The sequence below is a fragment of the Tinamus guttatus genome, unplaced genomic scaffold, assembly GCF_059628265.1.
Source record: "Tinamus guttatus ecotype Peru unplaced genomic scaffold, ASM5962826v1 Tinamus_guttatus_pri_ptg000150l, whole genome shotgun sequence".
Taxonomy (NCBI): domain Eukaryota; kingdom Metazoa; phylum Chordata; class Aves; order Tinamiformes; family Tinamidae; genus Tinamus; species Tinamus guttatus.
In genome coordinates, this window is record NW_028288684.1 from 3,184,631 (window position 1) to 3,203,835 (window position 19,205).

The following is a 19,205-nucleotide window of genomic DNA, read 5'->3' on the forward strand; positions in this document are numbered from 1 at the left end:
CAAGGAGTCCTGATATTTATTAATTCATAATTGTACACACAAACTTGATCATTTTTGTTAGACAAGTATTGGCCAAAAACAGCCCATTTAACCTCTCCGGAGGCAGAAGACACAGCAAATCTCCTCCCAGGGTACTTCCAATCAGTTTGATGTGACTGCATCATTGCCAGCAACATCCAGGGAAGATGTATGTTCAACATATACATTCCAAGCTCGCTGTGCACCCGTGATTTCACCTGATCCGATTTGATCTGATTTGACCTGATCCGATTTGATCTGATTTGATGGGATTTGGCTCCCGGGTGCCGCAGGTGCCCACCCACCCGCACGGCCAACGGCCGCTCCCGCCGCCAGCCAGCGGGGGGAGGGGCGAGGCAGGGGCGGAGCTTGCGAGTCCTCCTCCCCATTGGCCACTGCCCGTCCCATCTCTATGGCGACGCGGCGGCGCCCCCGCCCCCTGGTCTCCATGGAGACCGCCCCGCCCCTTCCGGGAGCGGGCCTCGGAAGCGGCGCGGCGGAAGCGGCGCGGGCCGCGGTGGGCGTGGATGAGCGGGCGGCGCGGGCAGCTGCGCGCGGGGCGGGACCCCCCGTGAGGCCGCAGGTAACGGCCCCGGCCGCCGCGTGGGGCCGCGGGGCAGCGCCGCGCCGCGCCGCGCCGCGGGAGGCGGGGCTGGCTGAGGCCCTGGGTCCTCCCGGCCGCGGCGGCCTCTGCGGTCACTCTCTTAGCTAGGCCGGCTCTGCGCATCGGGCCCTCACTCCGCAGCGGTGCCATGGTGGGGCGTGCCGGGGCGCTCGTTTTCAGCGGGCGCTGCCTGTGGCAAGCGGCACTGTGCGCGCAAAGACGAGCAGGGAGCCTCTGGCAGGTCCTTGGGGCACACGGGTGCCCTCGAAAGCTTGGGAAGAGGCTTACATTCTGCCGTGCACAAGGCAGATGTGAAGTGCAGGTGCCACAGAAAGGTTTGCATGAGCTAAACGTGCAAGCTTCCTTGTGCAAGGAAAGTTCCTAAGTTGTAATTCATTGCAAGTGCTTCCAGGCATTGTAATATTCATAGAATCATGGGAAAAGACCTGTGTTCAAATGTAAGGTTGACTTTAACTTTCACGTCTCTGTTGATGATGCTAAGAAGTATCTGTGTTATCAGGAACAAGCAGATAGTGTTAAGATTACTTTCATTAAACCTATTTTACCTAATACAACTATCTAGCTGAATTAAAAAAATGATAAAGGAGAACAATACATAAGGATGTCTACAAAATTCTGGTGAGCTGTGAAAATGTCACTTGCCTCGTAATTGACAGTCTGCAGTGAGTCAGTATTAAACTAACATCTTAAAATACTGCTACAAGGCGCTACTGGTGCAGGTGTACTCTGTGAATTAATGCGTTCATAAAAGTAAAACAAAAACCTAATGTCATATGATAGATGTGCTGGCCATTTGCAATTACTGGCTGCAGACTCCTTTGCCTTTCTGGACATGGTGTCTGTGCTTAGGGTGCTTAGGTAGGCTGCTGCAATAAACATCGGATTTGGCTATGTAATTTCTCTTATGTGCTTGGTATTACTTTACTAATTAGTATCTCTGATGTAAAGTGATTGTGTAAAGTAGCAGCGGTCATTAGAATAGCGACTTCTGCACTTGGCACTTTTGTTTATACTTTTTGGTGAAGGTACTATGCAAATGAGATCAAAGCAATTAACAGTTTTAAAGATTGAATTTAGATAACTAAAATGCTTGATTAGTTTCTTAGTTTTATATATATATATATTTTTTTTTCTCCTTTACTTCTCAGTAACTTAAGTGTAACCAAAAATATGATTTGTTACCTACTGCACCAAACATCTTAGATATTTCATCTGCCATTTGGCCACCTGGCTTCAAGTACAATGGTAAGTTATGATTCAAATATGTTTTCAGATGTCTTTTTCTCCATTGTGCTAGTTGTGTGGGCAATAAGGAGGGAGAATGTTGTTAACATTTATCATCATCTTAGAAATTTGATTTTTACTTTACACTCTTGAGTTTCCATCATTTCCTTTTTCTCAGCAATATCTTGCTTTGTAGCTTGTGTATGTTGTTCCTCAACACTTTAGCTGCCCAATGCATCATAGGAATTGCCGTATAAAGCAAGTGGTGTGTTTTCAGTCGTGACTGGGGTTATTCAACAGATCGTTAGGTACAAATTCTGAATCCACTCAGCTTTTTAGTGTTCTGTTTACAAGTTAATATGGCTGGATTTTCTCTAGCGTCAAGCAAAAAGTGAACAGAATCTCTGAAATCATGGGGTTATCTTATATGTTTATGTAAGAAACATGGAAGTTGGATGTAGCTGTATAGATACCCAAACACTTTAAAATGTGGATGCGCTGTATTTTAGGTTCTAATGAGAACTATCCACTAAGCACACTCTCCATGGGTGCTTTTTTTTTTTTCCCTTAAGAACAGATAAGAACAGATAAAAAAAAATTATAGTAGAGAAATTCTAGGTGAAAGATAACAAGCCTAAGTAAATGTTTTCCTATATATTTCCTTTTTTGTTGTTTTTGTTTGTTTGTTTAGTATGCTTGTCTTCACTGAATTCTGTTCTAAAGTCTAGTCTCTACTGGAGTCTCTACTCAAAAGAATTTCAGTGTGTTGTCCTAGGACCAGGCATACTGCTTAACCTGCCTTGGAGGAAATCTGGAGTGGAGGTTGCATTAATTTCTCAGCCACCTAATAATATAATCATTAGAAACTCTTCCCAAGGAGCATTGTATTGTGCAGAGAAGTAGCTCTCTCAGTCCGTGACCTGCATTTCCATTGTGTAGAAAAATAACTATCCGTATACATCGGCAACAGTATCTTTAGCACTGAATGTTTTATTTCTGGGCTGCTGTTCAAGAATACCTTTTACGTTACTACTTCTCTTTCAAAATACTTGTACCTGCCTACTTTTACAGATGTATTGGCATCCAAGTTAAGAGCAGCTAAAAGGTGTTCTGTTTGTTGCCTGTAACTTTTTTTGATTAACTGTTTTCATTACCCTTATTCCATATGGTTTCTATTCCTGCTCTTAGTTCTAATTGCCTGTCATTTTTCTAACACCTCCTTATTTGGTTAAAACTTTGAAAGTGCAGACACTTGCTAGGAGTTTAATGACCGTTATTTCATTTAACTGACGTTTCAGCTGCCAAGTTTAGTATGTGCAAAACAATGTTTGACTATATCTTCTAAAAATTACTTAATGCCAATAGTAACAGAATTTAGTACAAGATTATATAATTAACATATTTTCTAAGAAGCTGTTTATAATTCTTGCAGCAACAAGCTTTAGAACTGGCATTGGATCGTGCAGAGGTAAGGAGTAGCCAAGATATTTGCACATAAATAATGTATTGGGCTGCTACTTAAATATTATGGTTCTGTATTTCTTGTGAAAAAATGAAGATGGGCTCTGTGTGTGCACTTATGCATATATATAACCACAAATACATGTAACACTGAATTACAAAAATTTTGATAAAACTGCCAAGCCAGGCATTTGTCTCTTTCCAAGCATATTGAGAACTTCAGGTGCAATGAAAATTGAACACGCACGATTCTTTTCAAAAACACAGCAATGCACTGGGAAATAAGAAGAGCCATATACTGATAATTTGCTTTAAAATCAGAGAAACCTTAAAGAAATCTATGGCAAAATCATGATTGTAGTGTTAAGGGTAACCCAGTTATGACAGAGACAAATGCTTTTACATTCAAGTTCTTTCAAGGCAACATGGGATGTAGTGCATATTTGCTTCCTTTTGAGGAAATACATTTTTCTGAAGGAGTTTTGTTTTCACTGAAATTCTACTCTAAAATTTTAATAAAAATACTCAAGAGAAACTCTTAGGGAAATTTTTTTCAAATTTAAAGCTACCTTTAATGGGTATGGTATCGTGATTATGGTATCACTCATTTTTAAAATGTCTAATGTACATAAATTGCTTTTATAACAAATGGCTCTATAAATTAGTCAAACAGCATTGATGCAAGAGACAAGGGGAAAATAATTAAGTTAATTATGTTGATATGTAAATACTGTGAGACAATACACTTAAATTTAACTGTATTGACATGATCTAAAATCAAAATGTGATGTAAACTTGCTGTAACATGCTAACTTCAGTAAACAAGGTGTCTGTAAATATTACTATAATTACAAAATGTAGGTATAGATTAAGACTTTAATTGTGACATATTCCATACCACAAAGTGCTCATAAGTGCTCAAAGTGTTTCATAATTGAATTGAGAAATGCTTCTTTGTTAATGAATATAACATAGAGTAGATCATATTAATAAGTTTGACAGTTATTTACCATAACTATGGTAATTATATACTGTATACATAGAACAATGCTTGATAATGATCAAAAGTAGCTTGGTAGCAAAACTTACGTCATATTTTAATGCAAGTTTTATATTTATTTTACATTTCCTTTCCAGTATATAATTGAAAGTGCCCGTCAGAGACCTCCCAAACGAAAATATTTGCCCAGTGGAAGGTAGCATACATTTAAGTATTTCAGTATTTAATATTTGATTTTCTTTAATTTGCTTTTATATTAAGATTTTTTTTTAATTACAGAAAATCTCTATTTCAAAAACTTTATGATTTGTATATAGAAGAATGTGAAAAAGAGCCTGAGATAAAGGTAAGTGGAAATTGCTTAGCAGCTTTGCATTGCTTGCTTAAAGAGGCAAATGCAGGCTCTTATTTTTTCCATTTTTTATTTTTCTGATAACTGTGGTAGTTACCTAAGGTTAGGATTATAGTAGAAAAGATTAATGGCTTCTGTGGGCTAAAAGTATTATTTTAGTACATAGTGAAATAGAAACAGGGTGGTAGCAGAACTGATGGTTATCTGGTAATCCTAAATCTGTTTTTAAAGGTAATAAAATGAAAGATAAACACGTGGCTGAAGACCATGTGGGGGTATTCTTTATCTGCTTTACTATACATGAAATATCAAGGAATTGCAGAGGAACAATCTAGAATGGAGAGATGCATGTAATACATTTAGTATATTAAAGGCAGGCAGTACTGCTAAAATAACTGAACCTACACTAGTGTCAGTGATCTGTCAGTTATGTTTTAATCCCCTTTCCCTGAAGTTGGTTGAGAGCCAGTCCAGGAGTGGTGTCAGTGTCACCTGCATCATTGTCACTATCACTGTTTTTGCATTGGAAGCTTAACATGGCTACTATGGAAAAAGACATGGAAAATCTTTAACATACGCTTTCTTATATCAGAAATGCAAAGGTGAAGAGACTAATATCTGATTTCCATTTTGCTTAAAACCTCAATAGTGAATGGATACTAAGATGTTTGAGCAACAGGAAGGAGATCGAGCTTACAAGAGTGGAATCTAGAAGTAGGATTGCTATAGTGTAGTTGTTGCTAAGCAGAAGGCACAAACTGCTAATAGAATCAGTAGTGAAGAAAAGTTTTTAAAAATCACAATGTTTTGAAGATTAAATGGATCATTCCTGATCTGGAATTGAGTAAAAAATTTTCCTATCTAAATGTTAGTTAGTTATTATGATATCAAAACCTGTATTTAGAGATGTTACTGACTAAAATGAAATGTGAGTAATTAATACATACCTTGGTCATGTAATGCTGTGGTTTCTCATTGAAAACAAGAACTGTCAAGTTTGAGACATGGAGAGTGGAAGGTGATGCTCTTGTGGAACTTCATTCACGAGATTATTCATCTCTTAATTTTCAAGATAAACCTGAAGAGGGAAGTTGTATTCTGATTGCAGTTTGGCCAACTCTTTCATCTTGAAAGAGTCTTGAAGACTTTGATGTACAGATGTATGTCAGAGTTTCTGTTTCAGCACTGCACTATCTAGATGGTACACGATGTGCATATGTCAACTCAGAAGCAATGTTTTCAATTACACTGGAATCCTCCATGTTTTAGTGTACTTTCTCACTTCATTTATCAGTCCTAAATTTCTCCCTTTATCTTGGCTCTTTTTAATATTGCCTGTCTCTAGTTCGAGTTTCCTGACCTTAGTTGCTCATATCCTTGCCTTGTCTTGGTGTTCATAAGGAAGACTGTATTCTCCATGATAATTCATAAAGGACTAATTCATTATTAATCCTTTTGCATTAGTCCAGCATGCCTGGGTTCTCTTCTGTGAAGAAAAAAAAAATCTGTATGCTTCTATCTTAGATTCTCTTCTGTTTGTGCACTAAAAAGAGAACTAATTAGGCTGTTAGCTGGTGTACAGTCATGAAAACATGCCATAATAATGAAGATTTCAGAATACTGTTAATGAAAGTTCCTGGGAATCAATAGCTTGAATTCTGTATTGGACTATGCAAAAAAATAGAGCATGTATCTGCTACTTTGTCTGTAACCAGCATGCGTGAGGTGAGGAAATGCCTGTAAGACTGCACTGTAAAGCTAACAGGCTTCCAGCCAACACTAATCCTTAAATTGAGCCTAGAAAAGCTTTATCAAATAGTAGCGTAATACTATGTTAGATTTTTTTGTGGGGCAGGGGCAGGTGGGACAGGGATAGCACCCTGTGGATTGATATCAATTTATGTGTTAGTGGAAACACATTCATGTCTTAGTTGCAGTCTTCTCTCAGGGTCCCATTTAGGTTCAGCTACATCACAAACATCCTTAGGCTTCAGCCTATACTATCTGTTTTGTCACAAAAAAAGACTGTTCAAGTTATATAGATTGTTTTTCTTTCAGTCAGTACGTAAGAAATTCTGCTTTGTTTTTTCTGCTTCCTGAAAAGAAAATGCTTATCACTTTTCATGCAATTGACCTGTAAGTAGCTGGTAGTTGTGTTAAGGGAAGAACAAATCATGGTATCTTTGGCATGATTGAAATTCTTGAAATTCTTCTTGGCATGAAAATACCTTACAACATCAGCTTTAGAAATGTGAAGTAATTCAAAATATCAGAATGCAGAAGTTTATTTACTTTGATACTCCGCAAATTATAGAGTAGTGATAAATTCATGTCTAGTTGTTTCATTTATGCTTAATAGATAATTGATATCTGATACATAATATGAAGAGATCAAAAATACCAAGTAGTTTTTATGTTAGATCAGAAGTTGATCCCATATAATCAATCATATTTAGTCTTCCTTCATGTATACAATCCTGGCCATATAACTTGTGAACTCCTGCCTCGAGTCTATTGATTTGTTTCATAAATAGCTGTACTGTGCTTATATTTTGGGAAGTCTAAGTAATGCCATCGGGCTGCGATATTTGATTGGTATTCCCCCCTCCAAGGAAATAATAACATTTGTGTATGTAGATTACTTAACCATTTGGGGCACTATAGATTTTAAAGCAACCTGAACTACGTGACCATAGAAGGGATATTTCAATTCCCCTTCCTATCACCCTGCTCTATACCTTAAAACAAGTACGGCATTTGGGGAAATTTATCCTAAAACTGATTCTTGACTCTTTTTCATGAAGGAAGTATTGAAAATACTTCGAATATGTGATTTATGTTCTCACTTTGAGTAAATCTGTCAATTTTTCCTTGATTTCTAGAAGAAAACAGTGAATAAGATTTCTGCTCCCTAAAAATTGGAAATACTACACACTTTTTTTAACAAAGGTCAAAAAATTGAGTGTCTTTGTTGCATCTTTTGCCTCTAGAGCTGGAAAGGATGGAATAAAACTTTTTTGGTTTATTTAAAACAAGATATGTACAGTTGACTTTTTTTTTTTTTTTTAGACTTTAAGGTAGTGAGAAAATGATTGTACCACAGTTGCAATGACTGTTAAATAAATCTTGCTTTACATGGAAAGCTCCATGCAATAGAAATAAAATGATTGAACTGAGTCTGTCATGACATAATAAAACGGAAATTCTATTTTTCGAATTCCTGAAAAATCAGAGAAGCTGTAAACTTATGCAGATTGTATAATGTTGAACACAGCCAAGCTTGTTAAACGCCGAGTTACTCACTTGTTGAGCCCTGCAGAGAATAAAAACAGTGACACCCAGGCAGTTCTTGCACCTTCTGTGCTGCAGCAAGGGTCCAAGAGGGGCAGTGGGAGTCCTAAACTCTAGTTTTATTTGTGTAATTTGTGCACCATCCAAGGATAAGTTATTAAAGTCGCATTTCACTCCTAGACAAGAATGGGCATAGCATAAGACGACTGCCTCAGTTTTGTTGGGGGGGTGCTCAGAGTCAGGTTCCCCAGAAATGGGCCGTGCCTGCGACAAGGGGGGCACCGGTGCGTGGCCTGCACTGCACTGCACGGCAGGGCCCCCCGGGCTAGGGCCAGCAAACTCGGCCAGCAGAGCCAGGCGGCTGCCCTGCCTGCGCTGAGAAACGCTCAGGAAATGTAATGTGCCCCAGTCAGTCCATCTTAAAAAGGTTTTCAGGTGACATCAACCTTATGTTTAGTGTTGGCCTGGAGCTCGTACCTGCTGTGGCCAGCCCTAACCAGAAAGTTGATGTTGTGGTTATGAGACTTTACAGCCTTACTGAAACATGGTTTTTGTTCCCATTTATTGAAGTGTTACCCTTAAACCACTTACGTTTACTCTGATTTCTTGCAAGGCATTACATTTTAATATAGGTTTTACATTGTGACAGTTTCTGTTCAGCATAGACAATGTGAATGCGGTATCCATTCCTCTTTCCTATCCCTGTCTTATTCATTACTTGCCTTTCTCTCCTACTTTAAAAAAAAGGGAGGGGAGGATGGAATAAAAGGAAAGGGAAAGAAAAGCCTTGCAAGATGTACTGGCCAATTGTTACTAATAAAAAAAAACATGCTAAGATGTTATTAATTGATTAAGTTAGTGTGGCTGAATGAATTAAGTTATATTTACAAATGCATTGCCATTGTATTTGTTACTTACTAGTCCTTACGAGCAGCTTTCTATAAAAAATTATTTTTTAAAAATATATTTTTCTATAAAAAATTATTATTTTTGTTCAACCGAAGACCAGTGGATGTTTGTTGGCAAGTCCTCAGCCACCATTGCGAACTGCTCCCGTGTTCTTCTCACAGGAGTGGGAATGCCATTTTGCAGTTCATTACATTTCCTCCAAAATCTTCTTTGCTATCAGATGTTAAATGATGCCAGAGGAATAGAGCACTGACTTTGCTTTCAGTGCTTGTGCTTTTGGCTGCTTCTCAGTGTGTCTAAGTGAAGGATCTCTAGAGGTTCCCCACTCAGTGACGTGACTGGGTAGGGGAGCAGGACACGCGCAGGCTCCTGCCTCATAGTAGAGACTTGTGGGGTTAGTGGGAGTCTTGGCTGAAGAAGATTTTATACAAGCTACATCTCCAGAGCTCTAGTAAAGATTTGGCTGCCTTGACCCTTTTTTGTTGCCAGAACACGTCTTCTCTCATTCTTCCCCCTCTCTTCCTGGTCTTTCCCTTTGAATTATCCAGAATTTCTATGCTGTTTTCACGTTTTTCTGTTAGTTTCCATGTTATTTCTAAGCTGTAAAAGGTATTGAGGTGTTCTTGCCATTATAACGATGCGTAGGAAAGAGTTAGGCCTTGGCAGTGGTACCAGCAGCATAGTTAGGGGGGAATGTATTTCTTCTACATCCCTTTCTTCACAGTTTTGTCTTCTTTTGGGGAGGGAGTTCTTTTTCCCTTAGGAGCAGCCTCCTTAGAAGAAGTCATTCTACCATTTGGCTTATTAACATTTCAATCTTTATGTGAAATAAAGATAGGCAGAGAGTGCACTGCAATTTAATGAGTGTATGAAATGTGGGGATACAACTGCTGTTGGGGATGGGAACCAGTGCCCACATGACTCTCTCTGGTGAATAGATCCACGCAGGCTGGCGTGCAGTGATGAAGTCTTCCACCAGGAGGTGTAAAAGTTACCTGAAGTTTACAGAACAATTTTTTTTTGTGAAGAGGGCCTTTTAAATGTTTAAAGTTGTCAGACTTGCACATGGAGTTAGAAACATATTCATTTTTAAATCTGTTATTTGTGAAAATGATCTTTCTTATAACTACCGAAATAGTCTCTACAGCTGCTAGATCAGATTTCAACAAATACAGATAAGGCAGTGTGATTAAGGAAGCTTTCAAAAGCTGTAATTCTATGTTTTAATCCTGGAAGGAAGGATTTGCTTCTGTTAAGAATATTCAAAGGTATTAAATACTTGTTGTTAGCAATGTATAATTGCATAAATGATCCACACATAAATGACACAAATGATAGTACACAGTAGTTTTACAGCATTGTATCATAGTATTGTCAATTGACCTATAATTAATGCTTTTCTTAAATTCAAACCAATGATTTTACAAAAAACAAGTCTTGTGTGCCTAACAATGTTCCTTAACATATATGCATACTTTGTTGAATACAGCCAAATTAAATTTAGCTGGGTCTGTTTAGCTATATACTTTAACATTGATCTAAATAGTATTCAGATTTTAATGATTGTTTTATTGCTAATAATTACTTGATAGTATTATGTTCATGAGCAATGTTTACTTTTAAAGCAGAAGCTGAGGCGAAATGTGAATTTACTTGAGAAGCTGGTTATGCAGGAGACATTATCGTGTCTGGTAGTGAATCTTTATCCAGGAAATGAGGGTTATTCACTGATGCTCAGGGGAAAAAATGGTTCAGGTAAGATTTTTGCTATTTATTTTTATTTTCTATATATATATTTAGAGTTTTTTACAAACTGTCGGAACATGTTATTATAGTTGCCTGCGTTTAATGGGTCTGCATTTGTTTTGCTTCTAACATAATCACCTGTACAAATCAGTGCCTATCTGACGAGCTCCTTTTAAATTTTACCTTGTTCGAGTTGAAAAGCAAAATCAGTATCTTTTGTTTAAATTCAGATTCTGAAACCATTCGGCTGCCTTATGAGGAAGGAGAACTGCTTGAATATTTGGATGCAGAGGAACTACCACCTATTCTGGTTGATCTTCTGGAAAAATCTCAGGTGTGAAAGTTTCTTTTTGAAATGAAGCCGTGTTTTGTATCCAGATAGACTTTGATCTTAAAATGCTTTTTATGGATGTTTCCAAACATGGCACAGAAAGATTATGCATTTGGGGCCATATTTTATGCCCACAATAAATATTTTCTTGATACCCAGAACAAATAATTCATAAGTATTAGAGGAAAAGAAATAGATATATTGCTATCGTTTATGCTGACAAACCACTAGAATTCTGCATTCTTGCAAAAAGTTTCTTGTTTCTATGACATATGTGACATTAATTTTTTAAATTACATTTCTGGCATATGAAAATACAGTGTTTGAGATGAGAGTTAGATCTGTCCAAGTATGTAGTAAAGACCACTGATCTTGATAAAACTAGTGAGTATTTTAAAGCATAACATCAATGAATAAGCACCATAGATTTTATGCAATACCTTAATAAACAGAAGCAACTTTACAATTTGCACTAATTTGGCAGAAATTGCACAAATTAGCACTGGGGCTGATTTTTTCTTCATAGGTATATTCTGTTTATAAACTTTATTCTCAGAGCAAAAACATGAATTCATGATAATTTACGATTGCATTTAACATTTTTTACAATAGTAACAAAGGACCTAATGATTTTAGGTATCAGTCCTGTCAGTTGTATTTAGAATAAATATATAGAAAACTCCTTTTTGGAGAGGGGAAATGAGATATTTGGGAATTCACACTTCTTTTGTTTGTTTGTTTCAACTAGGTTAACATTTTTCATTGTGGGTGTGTCATAGCAGAAATACGTGATTATAGACAGTGTGGGAATATGAAATCTCCAACATACCAAAGCAAGCACATTCTTTTGCGTCCTACAATGCAGGTAAGAAGTGTCTCAAGTCATTCGTCACTGTTACAGTATTTCCCAGACTAGATATAAACTACTATTAAAAATACAGGTTTTTTGCAATATAACTACTGTTCTGTCTTTTCCTCAGACTTTAATTTGTGATGTGCATTCTATAACGAGTGACAACCACAAATGGACACAGGTCAGTCACCGGTTACTTATAAACTCTACAGTGGTATAGTAAATTAACTTAATTAAAATGAAATTGCATAAGCAGAAACTGGTTATATTTTGGGTTAATGGAAACTGTCAAGTTGAAACAAGAGGTTCAAACTGACTATATTGCAAATATTTTGCACCATGAGGACAGTCAAGCAGTAGAATAGGTTGCCCAGAGAGGTTCATCTGGAGATTATCCAGAACCGCTCTAGTCTTAGTGGTTTTCAAGATCTGATACCCTTGAAGCTGACTATGCTTTGAACTGGAAGTTGGACTAGAGGCCTTTTGAGGCACCTTCCAACCTAAATTATTTTATAGTACTGCGTCCCATGTTCCAGAGAGCTGCCATAGACTTGTTAGCAGTGGCTTCCTACAGGGTACCACAGGGTACAATAGGAGTTGGTGAAAGATCTGGGTTTGGTCATGCAGGATGTCAGAATGGCTCTAATTAGTCTACCCTGTTCAATTCATCTCCAACATAGAGTTTCAGAGTGCTCCTTGGAATCTGTTGAAATATTATTGCTCCTGTTGCAGTACTTACCTAATTATATTAATTCAGAGTATTGTAAATGATTTGGGTTGTGCAGTTAGTTAAATGCTGAAGAACACGGTGCTCTCAAAGTGCTTGTTTGTAGTGCAGAGACACAATCATGTTCAACTTAATTTCAAATTGTAACCAGAAGTCCCATATAGATTGTCTTTATGGAACTGAATGCCAATCCATCAAGAAAAAACTCACTGTCAGGCAATTGATTTCATTGCCACTACTGCTCTAGAAAATTCACTCTTCATGAGTGATTAGAAACCTGATCCACAGCGCTGTAACTCTCACTAATGAATAGTGGTACTCAATAACTGTTTATCACATTTTTTTGTTGTCAACTCTCCACAGCAATCTTCATTTTTCTGTAAGATTTGAGATTTATATGTTCATTAATAACTGTATATGTTACAGGAGGACAAACTTCTACTTGAGAGTCAACTTATTTTGGCAACAGCAGAGCCTTTGTGTCTTGATCCTTCAATAGCAGTGACCTGCACTACCAACAGACTCCTGTACAACAAGCAGAAGATGAATACTCGCCCAATGAAACGGTAGTTTTTGAATTTGTAGTGTGTTTGGACTTCCAAATTTTATGGGGAGCTTCATCAAAAAACACAGACAGTACTATACATCAAAACTTTGGCTTCCTCTGTGCAGTGTTGAAATTCAAATCTAATTAAATAAACTCTAGGAACAATCAAGGAACTGTATCTTCGTTAGAGCTGTATTTTGCACTGTTTTTCAATTAGTAACATATCCAGTAATATGTGTGTTTCTGTACACATTACTGTGTACTGTACACACTGTTTTCTTAACGTAATGATTTACGTTGCAGTTATGATCTTGTCTAGAATCTTGCTTAATTAGGGGGTAAGCTGAAGCAGACGTCAGCTCAGTAATGTGAAATACATAAATTGATACATTGCTTATTGGTCCATGATCCTTTAAAAGCCATTTACGAGTTTAATCCTAAATGAGCAAATCGGGAAGATTATTTATATGCTTGAAATTAAGGCTACGCAAAAGTATTGGCACATTAGGACCACAGTAACTTTATAAACAATGTGCAGTGTGTTATATATAAAATGTCACTTTTGTTCTTGGTTGTTCACTTTTTTTTCCACAAAAGCTTCAAATGCTTGGCAGTTTATTTAATAAAAGAGGTGCATTCATTCTATAGAATGATAAAGTACCAATAGTCTATTAGAATTACCAAAATATATTTAAAACTAGATATGCACTGAAATATGGTCCTCAGAGTTTTAATTTTAAGGATAGCTGATCAATCTGTTTGGAAAATATGCAGAAGTCTTAAGTGACATTAAAGAGAGAGTATTAGTGTGCCAAAGGATTGTGTGTGAGGCAAAGAGTGCAGGATAGTACGGAACAACACAGTGACTATAATTCTTCAATAGGTATACGAGTCTTTTGACAGAACTGAAATTTCAGGTAATATAGCAACTTTACAACCTTGGTAACGTTGTTAAAATGAATATCTGCAACGTACTTGCATTATATATTTCAAAAATACATTACAGGTTCTTAGAGCTGAAGTACTTAAACAGAATACTAGTACTTTTTTAAAACCTTATGTGAAGAGCTTGAGTTATACAGTATAGTCAAGAAAATCGGAACCTCTTCTGTTTCAGAACCAGTCTCAATGTAAATAGCACTTTTCTGCATATTTTTGTGCTTGTATAGAGGCAATGGGTTATTGGATTTTTGTGGGTTTTTTTCAAGCTCATCTATCATTTTACCATAGGTGCTTCAAAAGATACTCCAGGTCATCCCTGAACAGGCAGCAGGAAGTGGCTCATTATTCTACACCACCTCAGCTTAGACTACTTGATTACTTACAGAAAAGAAAGGAGAGGAAAGGAGGCCAGCAGTATGACCTCAAAATTTCTAAAGCTGGAAATGTAAGTGTCTTTAGACTTAGGTGGGTGAACTTTTAACTGTTTACTTCAATTATTTAATGTTAATGCTGCTTTGTTCTTGATCATCTTTCAGTGTGTAGATATGTGGAAACAGAACCCTTGCTACTTGACTGCGCCTTCTGAAGTGGATGTAAGTTCAGATGTTTCCAAGATCAATTATTGTTGTACTGCATGCAGAAGGAAATGACTAAGAGGGTCCGATATTAAATAATGCTATTTAAAAAAAATGGGAATGTCTTTTAACATTTGAAGAAACTTTTGGTGCACTGTGAGGTATAAATAAAAGCTAAGCCACATTGTAGTACGTTGCAACTTTAACATAATGGTTTGGATGAAACAGTGCAAAGTGACCTTCAGGATTTTCAAGCTGTGAGGTGAATGTGCACACCTGTCTGATTTCTTTATGATGATATAAAATTAGAAACAAAAATGAGGTAAATTATTTTTAAATTAGTTATTTAGCTTGGTAGAAATTTCTTTTTTTTGACATGTTATGACACAATAGGACATTATGTTTTCAATAATTTAGTATTTTTATATAGAGAAATTCTGATTTGAAAATCTTGTGTTCAGACTATATGTACATATAAAGGAAAATAATCAAGGACTATTCTTTCAGGGCCTGAGACATTCTTGGGTTTTGGCACTGCCAGAATATATTCTATTAATATACTGATGGGGCTAGAAGAGATTGTAGTTTTGGCCCAAGTGTAGGCTGGGCTTAATAGACCTGTCAGGAGCGTGCATTACATGTTTGAAATGATGCAGTAAGTTATACAGACCTTCTCTCTCTTTGCTTTTCAGCAGTGTTATATCTGCCTCGATCAGAGTTTAGGGGTTCCTGCTATTGCCAGATTTCTTAACCATTTTTCATTGTGGTCAGGGGTTTAAATCTGTAGTTTTAATCCATGTTTTCCTCTTAACATTTTTGCTAAGTTATAAGTAATAGAGCAAATACGGTAAAACAAAACAAGTGTAAACTTCTGAAAGTTCTCCTGTTCACTTTTCATAAATGCTGAAAACAGAGAGGGGTGCTATTTAGAAGTATGAAGTTATCTTGGCTGTTTCTTGCACTCACTTTCTAAGAATCTGATGTTAGCCACTTTTAAAAACAAGGTGAAGTGCTACATTAAATCTGTTTCTTTTCTAATATCTCCATTTTGTTTAAGGTGGAAAAATATGCCAAAGTGGAAAAGTCCATCAAGCCTGATGATTCACAGCCCACTGTCTGGCCAGCACATGTGAGTAGTTTAAACCTTTGGCCAGTCTTTTCTGTCTTTAGTTAAAATGCCTCTTATTTCAGCAAAATCCGAATAATCTAGGAATACTCTTTCCTTCTCCAGTTTAATATTCCATATGTTATATAAATGTGTTACATAACTTGGTAGGGAGAAGTCATTTAATATTTGTAATAAATAAATAATTGGTTCTTTGTGGTTTCTGAGGCAAGATACTACATTATTATCAACATCTGCCATGATGTCTTTGCACTTTCATATTGGCAAAAGGTAGTACTTTCCCATCTCTGGTAAAGTTCATCTTTGGTGTTCTACTCTGTACTTTTTTTTTTGTATATAGTTATTTCTGCATATGTTTATTGTGTCTACCTTTCCATATCAGTCATAATTAGTGTAGGTTTTACTGTATTTCTGTATTTTTAAAAGATGATCCATCCACCCTTTTAGAGAAGTTTTTCTCAGATCCGTTTCACTTTACATATTGAACACCTTTTCATAGTGTATTATTTGAGTTTCTTGTTTTCTGCAAATGTGTAGTGTGTTTTACTAACTCTTTCTCTTATTGCTTTATTAAGATTAATTTGTAATTTTCTTTTGTCTTTTAGGAAGTAAAAGATGATTATGTGTTCGAATGTGAAGTTGGTAATCAACTTCAGAAAACAAAACTGACTATTTTTCAGTCTCTTGGAAATCCATTGTATTATGGTAAAATTCAGACACTCAAAGGTGATGATGAAAGTGATAACCTATTAACTCCATCACAGTAAGTTACATATGCTTTGAAATTTTGCTATGACCTGATATATGAAAGAAGACAAATAATATGTAGTCTTTTGGTCATGAAAACAAATTCACTGTATTTTACTCAGGGACTAGAATTCTGATCTAAGACTTTTATCAGGAAAATTGGAAATTTTTTCCTGCAAATTTTCTGCCTAAAAAGGATACATTTTTCAAGCAGCCATTATAATAATTAAATATTCTCTTATAGTAAATCTGTGTGAAAGCTTTTGCATTAAAGCAATGCTGAGAACCTTAGCCAAAATAAATAAAGGATGAAGGAAAACATGAACTCTAAAGAAGTTTAGTCCTCGTGGGTTCTGTATTCTTAGCTCTGCTCTTGGCTCTGTACATGCCAGATTCTTTCTGTGGATGAACCTGTGCAGCAGAGCAGACCCTATACTTTTCAGCAGGGCAGAGAGCATTTAGCTTGAACAAACTTCTGTTCTGTTAACCAGTTCTGTTTTTATTGCTGTATACTATATAATTCTTACCTTTTGCTTTTAATTAAAAATCTTAATATTTGCATGCTCTAGGATGTTTTATCCCTGGACTTCTTGACCTATTTGCTGTTTGTTTCCCAATCCAAAACCGCAGTGCTGGCTTGCGCACATGTAATAGGGGTGAGAACTGAAAGGCATGTAAAGAAGCCAGATGCTCAGTTTTTCTTGAAAATCACTGCTCTAGTGTACAATTTTCTATCTGGAGTACTGTGTCCAGTTCTGGGCTCCACAGTACAAGAGGGATGTGGAGCTGCTGGAGAGAGTCCAGCGCAGGGCTACAAGGATGATCAGGGGCCTGGAACATCTGCCCTATGAGGAGAGGCTGAGTGAGCTGGGCCTGTTCAGCCTGGAGAAGAGAAGGCTGAGAGGGGATCTAATCAGTGTATATAAATACCTCAAGGGAGGGAGTGCAGAGGACGGGGATGGTCTCTTTTCAGTGGTGGCCACTGATAGGACTAGAGGAAATGGCCGGAAACTGAAACATCAAAAATTCCATAGGAACTTAAGGAAAAATTTCTTAACAGTGAGGGTGACAGAGCACTGGAACAGGCTGCCCAGAGAGGTTGTGGAGTCTCCTTCTCTGGAGATCTTCAAAACCCGCTTGGATGCAGTCCTGTGCCACGTGCTTTAGGTGTCCCTGCGTATGCAGGGGGGTTGGACTAGATGATCTCTAGAGGTCCCTTCCAACCCTAAGCATTCTATGATTCTATGATTCTATGATTTTTAAGCTACTACCAATTGAAGTTCATGAGAACTTGTATTCTTACTCATTTGAGAATCCTAGCATTGGAAGTGAAAGACATTTCATCATTTTGTAGTAAAATAAAAATGTTTTTGACTGAAACAGAGAAAAATCTATAGTTAAAAAGTTCTAACAAGTTCTCATAATGAAATAGTTTTCAAAAGTATTAATCAATAGAAAAACACTTAATTGGGTGATATGGAAATGATGAGGATAAATCAAATAATGAAAACTAAAAGTTTAGTTAAAACCTGTTCTTAACGTTTAGACCAAACGAAAATTTAGATTTTTTTTATGTCAGCAGCATTGGTTTATGTACATATTTGTTATACTGCTTTTCATAGTAGAGCTCTGTAGCAAATATTCACTTCCTGTTTCTGGGAAACACAAAATAGAAAATTCTCATAATGTCTTTGCTTTATGGAGAATTTACTTTTAAAGGATCCATATTACTACTCCATCATTCGCAATGTAACCTTAGTATAGTGTATTGTATACATAATTATGAACCCAAGTTTGTAATTTAGGTAGTAATATCCAGTCTGTCAAATTAATATGGTCTTGTGTCACTGGGCAGGTCCCAAATGAGAGCAGCATTCCATTCTTTTAGAGCTTTGTGAAACCTGTAAAAACTTATGCGTTTAGTCCAATTAACGACTGAAAATATATTATACGTTTTACATTTCAGATTCCTTATTGGTTCCAAGACTGATGCTGAAAGGTAAATTAATATAGTATGTTTGTATGTTCTCTATATGGCTATGTATGGCTCTGCATGGCTTGATGCCAGAAAACAAATTGTATCCTTTTAGCCTTTGACTCCTAATGGTGTGGGATTGAAAAAGGATGCAGAACAGACACGGAAAACATGGGAAATTACTAGTTGTAACAAGAAAAAGTGTGTAGTGTACCATGTGTACATTTAACACTTGTAGAAATAATAGAGGAAAGGAAATTGCCTAAATTCCAAGAATGTTGCTGCACAGTGATTTCCAGAACTACTGTTAATTACAAAGGTAATGGTAAAATTCTGAGAGCACTTAACAGATGCCTTGCCTTAAGAATTAGCATGGTAAATTGACAATCATGGAGGTTGATAATTTAATTGATTCAGCTTTGTTGAGTAATCTTTTATTTTTGAAGTTACAAGAGAGTTTATAAAACAGAATTTGTAAAGAATTTGCTCTTGTGTGTCTTGCTGTAAGCTGCACTGGGGGACTGGTTGGCCAAAAACCAAACAATAATACCGGTAGTGCAGGGGTATAGTTTCACTGGGATTGCTTTTCTACACACATTGTGCAAATCCTATGAGGATAAGCAGTTGGTTTTCAAGGACAGAGGCAGAAGAAAGCATGAAAGGGGGATGGAAGGACCACCCCTTTTGAGTATGCAGTATTTTCTTACTCTGGTTCTGGTTCTGTAGTGTAAAACCTAGCTGCTTACGAAAGGACAC

The 19,205-nt window shown here is 36.9% G+C and overlaps 1 protein-coding gene across 9 annotated transcripts in view; it reads left to right on the forward strand.

Moving 5' to 3' along the window:
- Positions 1-571: 571 nt before the first annotated feature.
- The window catches only part of SUPT20H (SPT20 homolog, SAGA complex component), a 34,672-nt gene continuing 16,038 nt past the window's right edge, over positions 572-19,205 (forward strand). For 3 of the 9 annotated variants that reach the window (XM_088522240.1, XM_088522236.1, XM_088522237.1), the window contains exons 1-15: positions 576-601; positions 1,792-1,888; positions 3,300-3,335; positions 4,466-4,524; positions 4,608-4,674; positions 10,506-10,635; positions 10,857-10,960; positions 11,706-11,822; positions 11,938-11,991; positions 12,964-13,103; positions 14,315-14,471; positions 14,563-14,619; positions 15,659-15,730; positions 16,333-16,490; positions 18,441-18,473. In XM_088522240.1, the coding sequence (XP_088378366.1) occupies positions 1,886-1,888; positions 3,300-3,335; positions 4,466-4,524; positions 4,608-4,674; positions 10,506-10,635; positions 10,857-10,960; positions 11,706-11,822; positions 11,938-11,991; positions 12,964-13,103; positions 14,315-14,471; positions 14,563-14,619; positions 15,659-15,730; positions 16,333-16,490; positions 18,441-18,473 (1,187 nt within the window). In that variant the 5' untranslated portion in view covers positions 576-601; positions 1,792-1,885. Of the gene's footprint in view, positions 602-1,791; positions 1,889-3,299; positions 3,336-4,465; positions 4,525-4,607; positions 4,675-10,505; positions 10,636-10,856; positions 10,961-11,705; positions 11,823-11,937; positions 11,992-12,963; positions 13,104-14,314; positions 14,472-14,562; positions 14,620-15,658; positions 15,731-16,332; positions 16,491-18,440; positions 18,474-19,205 lie in introns of all 9 variants that reach the window. The other 6 variants (XM_088522245.1, XM_088522242.1, XM_088522241.1 and 3 more) reach the window with 6 other exon arrangements.